Source organism: Eptatretus burgeri, chromosome 4 (genome assembly GCF_056783735.1).
Source record: "Eptatretus burgeri isolate ZD-2024b chromosome 4, Ebu_testis_v1, whole genome shotgun sequence".
Taxonomy (NCBI): Eukaryota; Metazoa; Chordata; class Myxini; order Myxiniformes; family Myxinidae; genus Eptatretus; species Eptatretus burgeri.
In genome coordinates this window covers 10,641,963-10,654,678 of record NC_140964.1, presented here as the reverse complement: position 1 = coordinate 10,654,678, position 12,716 = coordinate 10,641,963, and the positions used below count along the sequence as shown (strand labels likewise).

The following is a 12,716-nucleotide window of genomic DNA, read 5'->3' as shown; positions in this document are numbered from 1 at the left end:
CGTTTTTATATGTGGTGTAAAGTTGTTATACTCACTATTGTAAAGTTGTTATACGTGATTGTGTAAACGTTTTTATATGTGGTGTAAAGTTGTTATACTCACTGTTGTAAAGTTGTTATACGTGATTGTGTAAACGTTTTTATATGTGGTGTAAAGTTGTACGTGGTGGTGTAAAGGTAAGATGTGCCTAATCAGAGGAAGCCCACGGAATGCACTTTGTCTGCCGCTGCACAGCGGTCACGGAGGGGACTGGGAACCCGGGGCGGTTTGTGTTTGTGTTTACTCTGTGCCCTGAACGAAGCCCGTGTTCTGAGTTTGTGTGATCTGGCTCCGTGGCAGACACGTGCTGTCACATAGTCGGATCCCTTACCCCTCGGGATCGCATAAAAGGGGCGCGAAACGAGACAAGTCGTCGCATCGTGAAGACGTGTTTGTGAACCCGCTCTCATCCGTCCATCATCCTCCAGAGCCATGTGGTCCGCGTTCACCCGAGGCCGATCGGTCTTTTTCTTCGGCTTTCTCGCCTTCCTGGTGCTTCAAATCCTCAGCGGATCGGCCCTGACGAGCCCAGGTCAGTGTCCCGGATAAAACTCAAACGTCGACATCACGTCGTTCGATTTGCACGGAGTGTTTAACGTGCGATCTTTTCATTGCAGACTCGGCACAAATATTGGAAACAATTTCGTCCAAATCGAACCCAAACTGTTCGTCCAAGAGATGCAGCAGATGTGGTTTTTGTGAATGAGGGAGAAATGTGTTTTTTTGTGAATGAGGGAGAAATGTGTTTTTTGTGAATGAGGGAGAGAAGTGGTGTTTGTGAATGAGGGAGAGATGTGGTGTTTGTGAATGAGGGAGAGATGTGGTGTTTGTGAATGAGGGAGAGATGTGGTGTTTGTGAATGAGGGAGAGATGTGGTGTTTGTGAATGAGGGAGAGATGCGCAGTTTGAGTGGTTGTTGTATTCCGATTTGTGCAATTGTGTCGGAAACGAGGGGTTCGAACAGGTTTATCATGGGGGATGGTTAATCGGTGATCGAACCTAGTTTATCATCGGGGATGGTTAGTGGGGGATGGTTAATAGGGGATCGAAAAGGTTTATCATGGGGGATGGTTTATCGGTGATCGAACCTAGTTTATCATCAGGGATGATTAGTGGGGGATGGTTAATAGGGGATCGAACAGGTTTATCATGGGGGATGGTTAATCGGTGATCGAACCTAGTTTATCATCGGGGATGGTTAGTGGGGGATGGTTAATAGGGGATCGAAAAGGTTTATCATGGGGGATGGTTTATCGGTGATCGAACCTAGTTTATCATCAGGGATGATTAGTGGGGGATGGTTAATAGGGGATCGAACAGGTTTATCATGGGGGATGGTTAATCGGTGATCGAACCTAGTTTATCATCAGGGATGGTTAATCGGTGATCGAACCTAGTTTATCATCGGGGATGGTTAATCGGTGATCGAACCTAGTTTATCATGGGGGATGGTTAATCGGTGATCGAACCTAGTTTATCATCAGGGATGGTTAATCGGTGATCGAACCTAGTTTATCATCGGGGATGGTTAATCGGTGATCGAACCTAGTTTATCATCGGGGATGGTTAATCGGTGATCGAACCTAGTTTATCATCGGGGATGGTTAATCGGTGATCGAACCTAGTTTATCATCGGGGATGGTTAATCGGTGATCGAACCTAGTTTATCATCGGGGATGGTTAATCGGTGATCGAACCTAGTTTATCATCAGGGATGGTTAATCGGTGATCGAACCTAGTTTATCATCGGGGATGGTTAATCGGTGATCGAACCGAGTTTATCATCGGGGGATGGTTAGTGGGGGATGGTTAATAGGGGATCGAACAGCTTTATCATGGGGGATGGTTAATAGGGGATCGAACAGGTCTCTCATTGGGAATTCTTACTACAATTCACGGACCGGTGTTTGTGTGGTTGTTACTTGACGAAATTCTTTTTTTTTGCCAAGTATGTTGTTTGTGTGCTTGTTTGTTTGTTAAGCTACCACTCCTACAGTTGTGGGCCGATTCCACCCAGACTTGCTACATCGGAGCAGCGTAACCACAATTAATGTATGGGGATGTTTTGATCTTTACCGGTGGTCTTGGGGGTTGGGGGAAGCCTGGTGTTGGCTTCGTGGTTGGTGTGGGATCTAAGGGTCTTGAGTTTGAGCCCCTGTTAGTCATTGAATAAATAACCAGGTGGGGTTGACTCAGCCTGTCATTCTTCTGAGGTCGGCGAAATGAGTTCCTGTGTACTGGTAATAGCATTAGGGGCTGTTAATTGCATCAGTGTACTGGTAATTGGTCGTGTACTGGTAATTGGTCGTGTACTGCTAATTGGTAGTGTTCTGGTAATTGCATCAGTGGCACAGCTGTACACCCAGCCAATGATGCTACCCGCAGCCTTGTGCTGCATATGAAGGAGGAGGTCTTGGAGGTGGGGGGGGCGGGATTTCGGGAGTCGTGTGGTTGGGGGGGCGGGATTTCGGGAGTCGTGTGGTTGGGGGGCGGGATTTCGGGAGTCGTGTGGTTGGGGGGCGGGATTTCGGGAGTCGTGTGGTTGGGGGGCGGGATTTCGGGAGTCGTGTGGTTGGGGGCGGGATTTCGGGAGTCGTGTGGTTGGGGGGCGGGATTTCGGGAGTCGTGTGGTTGGGGGGCGGGATTTCGGGAGTCGTGTGGTTGGGGGGGGCGGGATTTCGGGAGTCGTGTGGTTGGGGGGCGGGATTTCGGGAGTCGTGTGGTTGGGGGGGCGGGATTTCGGGAGTCGTGTGGTTGGGGCGGGATTTCGGGAGTCGTGTGGTTGGAGGGGCGGGATTTCGGGAGCCGTGTGGTTGGGGGGCGGGATTTCGGGAGTCGTGTGGTTGGGCGGGGCAGGATTTCGGGAGTCGTGTGGTTGGGGGGATTTCGGGAGTCGTGTGGTTGGGGGGGAAATTTCGGGAGTCGTGGGGTTGGGGGAGGGATTTCGGGAGTCGTGTGGTTGGGGGCGGGATTTCGGGAGTCGTGTGGTTGGAGGGGTGGGATTTCGGGAGCCGTGTGGTTGGGGGCGGGATTTCGGGAGTCGTGTGGTTGGGCGGGGCAGGATTTCGGGAGTCGTGTGGTTGGGGGGGGATTTCGGGAGTCGTGTGGTTGGGGGGATTTCGGTAGTCGTGGGGTTGGGGGGAGGGATTTCGGGAGTCGTGGGGTTGGGGGGAGGGATTTCGGGAGTCGTGGGGTTGGGGGGTGGGATTTCGGGAGTCGTGGGGTTGGGGGGCGGGATTTTGGGAGTCGTGGGGTTGGGGTGGGGGGGGAGGTCAATGCGGTGCACCACGATGTTCGTCTTGGAAAGTTTCACTTTGAAGTTCGACTTGTAAAGTAACTGCGTCCACCACATTTATCATTTGGTTGTTGTTGTCATCATTTTCCCACGTTTTGGATCTGGTGATTAATTGATTCATTAATTGTTGGTTCCAGGTGTTAAGTCGGTGCATCATGACGTGGTTGTTCCAGGTGTACATCCAGGCTACTACCCAGGTGTGTTTTCGGGAGTCGTGGGGTTGGCGGGGGGGGGGTGGGATTTCGGGAGTCATGGGGTTGGGGGGTGGGATTTTGGGAGTCGTGTGGTTGGAAATGTTCCAGGTATACATCCAGGCTACTACCGCAGCCGGTGACTGGTGAACCTTGAAATTAAACTTGTAGCCAGATTTTAGGATTGGCCATGGATTGCTATTTCAAGTGTTGATATAACGTCATATTAAAAAAAATACATGATGGTGCTGGAATGTATTTCTCCAAATAATAACCCCTATTGTTATTATTATTATTATTATTATTAAAGTACCAAGCCTTTCAGGCTAGTTGTTATTATTATCATTATTATTATTATGATTAGTGTTAGGTTATCGGTATTTTAGTCTTTCCACCAAATTTTGTAGAAGCTGTAGCGTCAGCACCGCTGCTCCGATTAAGTTAAAAGTTCACAGGAATGTTGGGGCTAATGGGAACTAAATGTATTTATCGTTTCCGAGTTCTGATATTGCAATCACCATGGCAACCATTTCGGATAGAAGCGAAAACTGTTTTTAACAACTCCGAAACCACAAGTGCTATTGATTTCATCCTTGTCTGGTTATGATCGATTACCCATGGTGTCGTGAACCGGTGAAGTGCTCCCGGTGAACAAGCGTGTGCGGCATGCTCCTGGTGAACCGACAAAAACCCTAAAAACCCCAAAAACTATTAAATGATGTCATCAATCACGTGGCCTAGTCGCCATCTTGGATTCATTGTAGGGAAGGAAAAAAACACCTTATTCTCCAAAACTGCTCATCCGATGGAAGCAAAACTTTGTAGATATGTTCGAGAACACATGTGGAATATATTGTGGTCATGATGATGTCATCAGTCACGTGGTTTGGCAGCCATATTGGATTGAACAAAAACCTATAAAACCCTTCGCCAAAACGTCGTATCTGATGTATTCAAAACTTGGCACAGATGATCAACTTGCCATGTGATATAACATGTGAAAATTATGACATCATAGGTTACATGGTTTGAAATTGCCTCATATCAGACAGGGGTGCTTGAACCCCTGCATCACTGCTCACAGTTTTAATTATCATCATGATTCCATGAAAATTGTCGTGGACCTACAAATCACACCGTTGATCAGAGGAAATTGAAACTTTGACCACCGATAGGGTACCACTTAACTTGATGTATATCCAAAGGATGATGTCATTGGTCACTTGATGTTGTAGCCATATTTAATTTCACGAAAACCTTTAAAATGCATCTCCTTCAGTTGAAACTTTGCAAAATCGGTTCTGGGCTGCCATTGTCAATGGCATCATCACTCACTCGTCCAATCAGAGTGCGGCATATCGGTCCCCAGCATCACTGCCAGCAGTTTTAATTGTTATAATCTATTGTTATTATTATTAATCAGGGGCTACTGGTGTAGTGTTGGTGATAAGATTTTGTTTACAAAGGATTTCTCAGCTTGAGTTGAAGGAGCCGAGTTAAGATACCTGTAAATTATAATGATAGAGTTATTTCTTTGACTTTTCAATGACATCTATAACAATATTGTCACCAATTTGTATAATGTCTTGTATCTCAGAAGGGGGTTCATTGTGGATTGGTGGTGGGAGGGGGGGGGAGGGGTTTTACTGTGACCTCGATGTAAGGGATTCTGTGACCCCAGTGTAGTGGAACAATCACAACATCATCACATCATGGAATCAATATTGCTTCTTTGCTTGTTGGAGATTGTCAGCATCTTGCAGCAGTTCATAGTTAGTCCTATATGACCCTGGTATTTAAGTCCCACCATGTGTGAATATCTGTCCTCACCCCACCTTTCTGCCTCCCAAACGCGCTCTTATATTCCCCTTAACCATGGAAGGATATGCCGCAGGCCATCTCTATGGAGGTTTTCATGGACTAAGACATGCAGGTGTGTACCCATCGTCCTTGAAACATGATATTGATGTTCGATCCAAAGTACCATCGAACATGACTTCCCACCCCGTTGCCAAGTTATTTTATTAGCCGAAACGGTCGTGAAAATTGTATAATGGAATACATACTCTAAACGTGTGTTTGTGATCGGAAATCCAGACGAGATTACAAATGTGTAGAAAAATGCAATTTATAGAAACTATCGATTTGGTTGTGGACACACATGGTCTGTTTGTGTTCAGTGATGAATATACACTTATATTATGACGTCACAAGACAATCGATCTGATCGCTGTTCCTATGCTTTGAGATTTAAAGTAACTTGGTGCAAGTTAGCTGGTTAAGTAGTTTTGATAATAAATACCGGATAACGTTCAATGTGCTGACGTACATGCACAGAAGGCACGGTGTGTGTATTGAGGTCGAACCTTTACAAACAATTGCACTTTCGCTGAAGCTACTCGTCATGTGCACCACCTCGCAGGTTATTATCCATACCTAAAGCATCGCATTGGGGGCGTGGTCAATGCACCCTGGTTGGGATACGCAGGTAAGTAGTGAGCATGGCTTTCACACAGTGCCCGCTGTGCTGTGACATCATGAGAGTGACATGTTTGATGCTTTAGTTGATACTACATTTGAACATCCTTTCACAAATGTGGTAAAAATGAATAAATTGTTTTGTTTAAAAGGTTAATTTGTTGAATGAATGAGTATTTACCTGTAAAGTACCTGATATTGTGGTCCTTTCAATGTTATCACCTTTATTTTCATTTGGAGTGACACTGACGAAACTAGATGCAGCGATTTGAGGAAGATCCATGTAAGAAGTATCTACCTCTAAATTACCTGTTATTGTGGTTGTTGCTCATTCAGACACAGACAACAATCCATTGGTTACCTGAATACCGACAACAATCCATTGGTTACCTAAATACTGACAACAATCCGCTGTTCACCCAGAAACCGACAACAATCTGTTGTTCTCCCAGACACCACCAACAATCTGTTGTTCACCCAGACACCACCAACAATCTGTTGTTCACCCAGATACCGACAACAATCTGTTGTTCTCCCAGACACCACCAACAATCTGTTGTTCTCCCAGACACCGACAACAATCTGTTGTTCACCGAGACACCAACAACAATCTGTTGTTCACCCAGACACCACCAATAATCTGTTGTTCACCTAGATACCGACAACAATCTGTTGCTCACCCAGACACCGACAACAATCCCCTGTTCACTCAGACACCGCCAATAATCTGTTGTTCACCTAGACACCGACAACAAGTACATATGGCATGCTCCTGGTGAACAAGTGTGTGCCTCATGCTCCCGGTGAACAAGCGCGTGCGACATGCTCCCGGTGAACACGGGCGTGCGACATGCTCCCGGTGAACACGGGCGTGCGGCATGCTCCCGGTGAACACCGGCGTGCGGCATGCTCCCGGTGAACAAGCGCGTGCGGCATGCTCCCGGTGAACAAGCGCGTGCGGCATGCTCCCGGTGAACAAGCGCGTACGGCATGCTCCTGGTGAACAAGCGCGTACGGCATGCTCCCGGTGAACAAGCGCGTGCGGCATGCTCCCGGTGAACAAGCGCGTGCGGCATGCTCCCGGTGAACAAGCATGTACGGCATGCTCCTGGTGAACAAGTGCGTACGGCATGCTCCCGGTGAACAAGCGCGTGCGGCATGCTCCCGGTGAACAAGCATGTACAGCATGCTCCTGGTGAACAAGCGCGTGCGGCATGCTCCCGGTGAACAAGCATGTACGGCATGCTCCTGGTGAACAAGCGCGTGCGGCATGCTCCCGGTGAACAAGCGCGTACGGCATGCTCCCGGTGAACAAGCGCGTGCGGCATGCTCCCGGTGAACAAGCGCGTACGGCATGCTCCCGGTGAACAAGCGCGTACGGCATGCTCCCGGTGAACAAGCATGTACGGCATGCTCCCGGTGAACACGGGCGTGCGGCATGCTCCCGGTGAACAAGCGCGTACGGCATGCTCCCGGTGAACAAGCATGTACGGCATGCTCCTGGTGAACAAGCGCGTGCGGCATGCTCCCGGTGAACAAGCGCGTACGGCATGCTCCCGGTGAACAAGCGCGTGCGGCATGCTCCCGGTGAACAAGCGCGTACGGCATGCTCCCGGTGAACAAGCGCGTACGGCATGCTCCCGGTGAACAAGCATGTACGGCATGCTCCCGGTGAACACGGGCGTGCGGCATGCTCCCGGTGAACAAGCGCGTGCGGCATGCTCCCGGTGAACAAGCATGTACGGCATGCTCCCGGTGAACACGGGCGTGCGGCATGCTCCCGGTGAACAAGCGCGTGCGGCATGCTCCCGGTGAACAAGCATGTACGGCATGCTCCTGGTGAACAAGTGCGTACGGCATGCTCCCGGTGAACAAGCGCGTGCGGCATGCTCCCGGTGAACAAGCATGTACGGCATGCTCCTGGTGAACAAGCGCGTGCGGCATGCTCCCGGTGAACACGGGCGTGCGGCATGCTCCCGGTGAACAAGCGTGTGCGGCATGCTCCCGGTGAACAAGCATGTACGGCATGCTCCTGGTGAACAAGTGCGTACGGCATGCTCCCGGTGAACAAGCATGTACAGCATGCTCCTGGTGAACAAGCGCGTGCGGCATGCTCCCGGTGAACAAGCGCGTGCGGCATGCTCCCGGTGAACAAGCGCGTACGGCATGCTCCTGGTGAACAAGCGCGTACGGCATGCTCCCGGTGAACAAGCGCGTACGGCATGCTCCCGGTGAACAAGCATGCACGGCATGCTCCCGGTGAACACGGGCGTGCGGCATGCTCCCGGTGAACAAGCGCGTGCGGCATGCTCCCGGTGAACAAGCATGTACGGCATGCTCCCGGTGAACACGGGCGTGCGGCATGCTCCCGGTGAACAAGCGCGTGCGGCATGCTCCCGGTGAACAAGCATGTACGGCATGCTCCCGGTGAACACGGGCGTGCGGCATGCTCCCGGTGAACAAGCGCGTGCGGCATGCTCCTGGTGAACAAGTGCGTACGGCATGCTCCCGGTGACTTCTTCACGAAGAATATTGAGACGAACCTTTGCTCATGTCAGTAGTAGTTTCATGCTTTCATCTGACAGGTTGTCCCACTGTTGCAATATTACATGAAGTTTTGAGCTTTGATGGAGTTGCACAAATTCAGGAATTTCACATTGCTCACAAGACCGATGCTTTGTCCTAAATGATGTGTTCACAGTCACCAGGGTGCCTGTTCTGGTCATTCGGTGTGCACCTCATATGTATTTATCATTCACTTGTTGAAGTAATGTCAAAATTATCTTAAAATATGGACACGTACGTCACCATCTATGTATTCTGCACAAGAATGAAAACACTCGAATCTTCTTTTGCCTGATTTCCTCCTCTTGCTGATACTTCTTGTCAGTCCAACCCCTGCCCCCCCCACCCCCAACCCCCACCACATCTCTATGCCTTTTCCAACTACCAACCCACTCATCTTTGCTCGTTTTTGTCAAATTTTACCCTCAATTTACTCCTCTATCCTCCAAAGTTACCCTATATGGAGTTGGCTCCGAATGGTGATGCCGTTTTATTTAATCACTGTTAGATACACTATGCTTTGATTCTTCGCAACAATTGTGGAATTAACGAATGCTTCTGTACTCAGGACGAGCTGGCTGCCAATATGTCGCTGGAGTTAAAGGTAATCCGCATTATACCTTGTTACACCACAATTATTGGATTAAAGTATGGTAATATTGTGAACAACTGTGACTACCTGTGGCCTTTGCTTAAACTGACACTTGTAATGAGAAACAGTTCTCTGTTGTTCGAATGATTTGACATTTTCTATTCTTTGCAGGGCCTGTGATGCGTTGTGGTGGGCTTGCTGGAAAGGGCTACCTTCACAATGGCTTCGCTTACAAGAAATGAACCGGCAAATGTGCTCAAGTCCACACGCCTTTCCCTCTCCGACTGAAAATATATCGTCATTGCTAATATTATTCCGACATATTCAGGTTCTGCTTGTGCGATAAAGTATTTTCCCGGCTGTGTGTCTGTTTATGGCAACCTGTGTGATTATACATGATCAAAATATACAGCATTTGGGATGATGCATCTTCCCAAAACCTAGTTGCCAAGGTCAAGTTGAAGGAACCACAAATTGCCATCGTGAGCCGTATTATAGACATCGTCCGGCCGTGCGGTTTGAATAGGCAAGCGGGTAGGCGATCGAACGTGTGGCCGGCCATGCATACGGGCCGGAACGGGACGGAGAGCCAAGGAAGGGCCTCCGCACACTTGTGACGGCGACCCTCGGCCGACACGATGCCGACTCGCGACTTCACGAGTTCTGGATAATCCTAGTTAGGTTCATTGTGATAACATTGGTGTTGAATTGTACAACGAACAAATTTTTGTTAATGATCATATTGATTGATAATGACCTGCTGATGATAAATAACATTGAGCATATGAACAGCGGTGGATAAAACGATGAAAATGAGGAGGGATTTGAGAATAATTACACTTATTCATGTCCCCTTGGTGGTGATAGTGGACAGTCAGGTGTATATGTTTCCAAATCGATGATTTATGAATGGCTTTTGTGAACGTACTTGTACTGGAAGCACCAGGTAATACCAGAAACGCAAAAACCAGCTTTCCACTGCGTCTGCTAGCAAAGCTAGATGGTGACTCGTATTTATAATCATCATTTACAAGCGATTGAAAAATCAATCAATCAAGTAACCAAAGGTGTTGCTATGCTCCAATAAACTGTCACTGTTTGCAATTACAAAAAGTTTCCTTTTTTTCGAGGGTTGTCCAAGAGGAGCAGAATGACCTTCTTACTTTATCATGAATGAACCTACGAACCAAATGGGATGGGGTGAGTGAGTGAGTGAACCTACAAATGTAATGGGAAGGAGTGAGTGAATGAACCTTCAAACTTAATGAAAAGGAGTGAGTGCATGAACCTACAAATCAAATGGGGTGGAGTGAGTGAATGAGTGAACCTTCAAACTTAATGGAAAGGAGTGAGTGAACGAACCTACAAATCAAATGGGGTGGAGTGAGTGAATCAACCTACAAACCAAATGGGATGGGGTGAGTGAGTGAAACTTCAAACTTAATGGGAAGGAGTGAGTGAATGAACCTACAAATAAAATGGGATGGGGTGAGTGAGTGAACCTTCAAGCCAAATGGGGAGTGAGTGAGTGAATGAACCTACAAACCAAATGGGAAGGAGTGAATGAACCGACAAGCCATGGAAAGGAGTGAGTGAATGAACCGACAAGCCAAATGGGAAGGAGTGAGTGAATGAACCTACAAACCAAATGGGATGGAGTGAGTGAGTGAACCTTCATCCCGAATGTGATGGAGCGAGTGAGTGAACCTTCAGACTTAATGGGTAGGAGTGAGTGAGTGAACCTTCAAACTTAATGGGTAGGAGTGAGTGAGTGAACCTACAAATAAAATGGGATGGGGTGAGTGAGTGAACCTTCAAGTCAAATGGGAAGGAGTGAGTGAGTGAATGAACCGACAAGCCATGGAAAGGAGTGAGTGAATGAACCGACAAGCCAAATGGGAAGGAGTGAGTGAGTGAATGAACCTTCAAGCCAAATGGGAATGAGTGAGTGAATGAACCTACAAACCAAATGGGAAGGAGTAAGTGAGTGAATGAACCTACAAATCAAATGGGAAGGAGTAAGTGAGTGAATGAACCGACAAGCCAAATGGGAAGGAGTGAGTGAGTGAATGAACCTTCAAGCCAAATGGGAATGAGTGAGTGAATGAACCTACAAACCAAATGGGAAGGAGTAAGTGAGTGAATGAACCTACAAATCAAATGGGAAGGAGTAAGTGAGTGAATGAACCTACAAACCAAATGGGATGGAGTGAGTGAGTGAACCTTCCTCCCGAATGCGATAGAGTGAGTGATTGAACCTTCATCCCGAATGTGATGGAGTGAGTGAGTGAACCTTCATCCCGAATGTGATGGAGTGAGTGAGTGAACCTTCATCCCGAATGAGATAGAATGAAAGTATGGTGAGTAAAGAAATGCAAGTCTGGTGAGTAAAGGAATGAAAGTATGGTGAGTGAAGGAATTAAAGTATGGTGAGTGAAGGAATGCAAGTATGGTGATTGAAGGAATTAAAGTATGGTGAGTGAAGGAATGAAAGTATCGTGAGTGAAGGAATGAGAGTATGGTGAGTGAAGGAATGAGAGTATGGTGAGTGAAGGAATGCAAGTATGGTGAGTGAAGGAATGCAAGTATGGTGAGTGAAGGAATGCAAGTATGGTGAGTGAAGGAATGAAAGTATGGGGAGTGAAGGAATGAAAGTATGGGGAGTGAAGGAATGCAAGTATGGTGAGTGAAGGAATGCAAGTATCGTGAGTGAAGGAATGAAAGTATGGTGAGTGAAGGAATGAAAGTATGGTGAGTGAAGGAATTAAAGTATGGTGATTGCAGGAATTAAAGTATGGTGAGTGAAGGAATGAAAGTATCGTGAGTGAAGGAATGAAAGTATCGTGAGTGAAGGAATGAAAGTATCGTGAGTGAAGGAATGAAAGTATGGTGAGTGAAGGAATGAAAGTATCGTGAGTGAAGGAATGAAAGTATGGTGAGTGAAGGAATGAAAGTATGGTGAGTGAAGGAATGAAAGTATGGTGAGTGAAGGAATGAAAGTATGGTGAATGAAGGAATGAAAGTATGGGGAGTGAAGGAATGAAAGTATGGGGAGTGAAGGAATGAAAGTATCGTGAGTGAAGGAATGAAAGTATGGTGAGTGAAGGAATGAAAGTATGGTGAGTGAAGGAATGAAAGTATGGTGAGTGAATGAATGAGAGTATGGTGAGTGAAGGAATGAAAGTCGTGTTGACGGTTCATGGAAATATCAATCACCATTTTTCCTTCAGATTATTAAGGTTTCCAGAGGTCAGGATATCAATCCCTAAAAAATACAGTGCTTTGTCTGTTGAGCTGGTATGTACGTGTCTGTGAGTGCTTGGTATGTAGAGTTGGTATGTACGTGTCTGTGAGTGCTTGGTATGTAGAGTTGGTATGTACGTGTCTGTGAGTGCTTGGTATGTAGAACTAGTATGTACGTGTCTGTGAGTACTTGGTATGTAGAACTAGTATGTACGTGTCTGTGAGTGCTTGGTATGTAGAACTAGTATGTACGTGTCTGTGAGTGCTTGGTATGTAGAACTAGTATGTACGTGTCTGTGAGTACTTGGTATGT

General features: G+C 47.4%; 1 protein-coding gene across 2 annotated transcripts; it reads left to right on the top strand.

The window, feature by feature from the left end:
- Window positions 1–231: 231 nt before the first annotated feature.
- LOC147027465 (uncharacterized) lies at window positions 232–10,273 on the top strand. 2 transcript variants are annotated; one of them, XM_085876920.1, is made up of 6 exons: window positions 237–571; window positions 3,472–3,531; window positions 5,408–5,458; window positions 5,948–6,013; window positions 9,137–9,172; window positions 9,332–10,273. In XM_085876920.1, exons 1-6 carry the CDS (start codon window positions 472–474, stop codon window positions 9,400–9,402), a joined length of 384 nt encoding a protein of 127 aa, XP_085733046.1. In that variant the 5' UTR covers window positions 237–471; the 3' UTR covers window positions 9,403–10,273. The 2 variants fall into 2 exon arrangements, with proteins under 2 accessions (XP_085733047.1, XP_085733046.1); XM_085876921.1 differs by lacking the exon at window positions 5,408–5,458 and having other exon boundaries at window positions 232–571.
- Window positions 10,274–12,716: the final 2,443 nt, after the last annotated feature.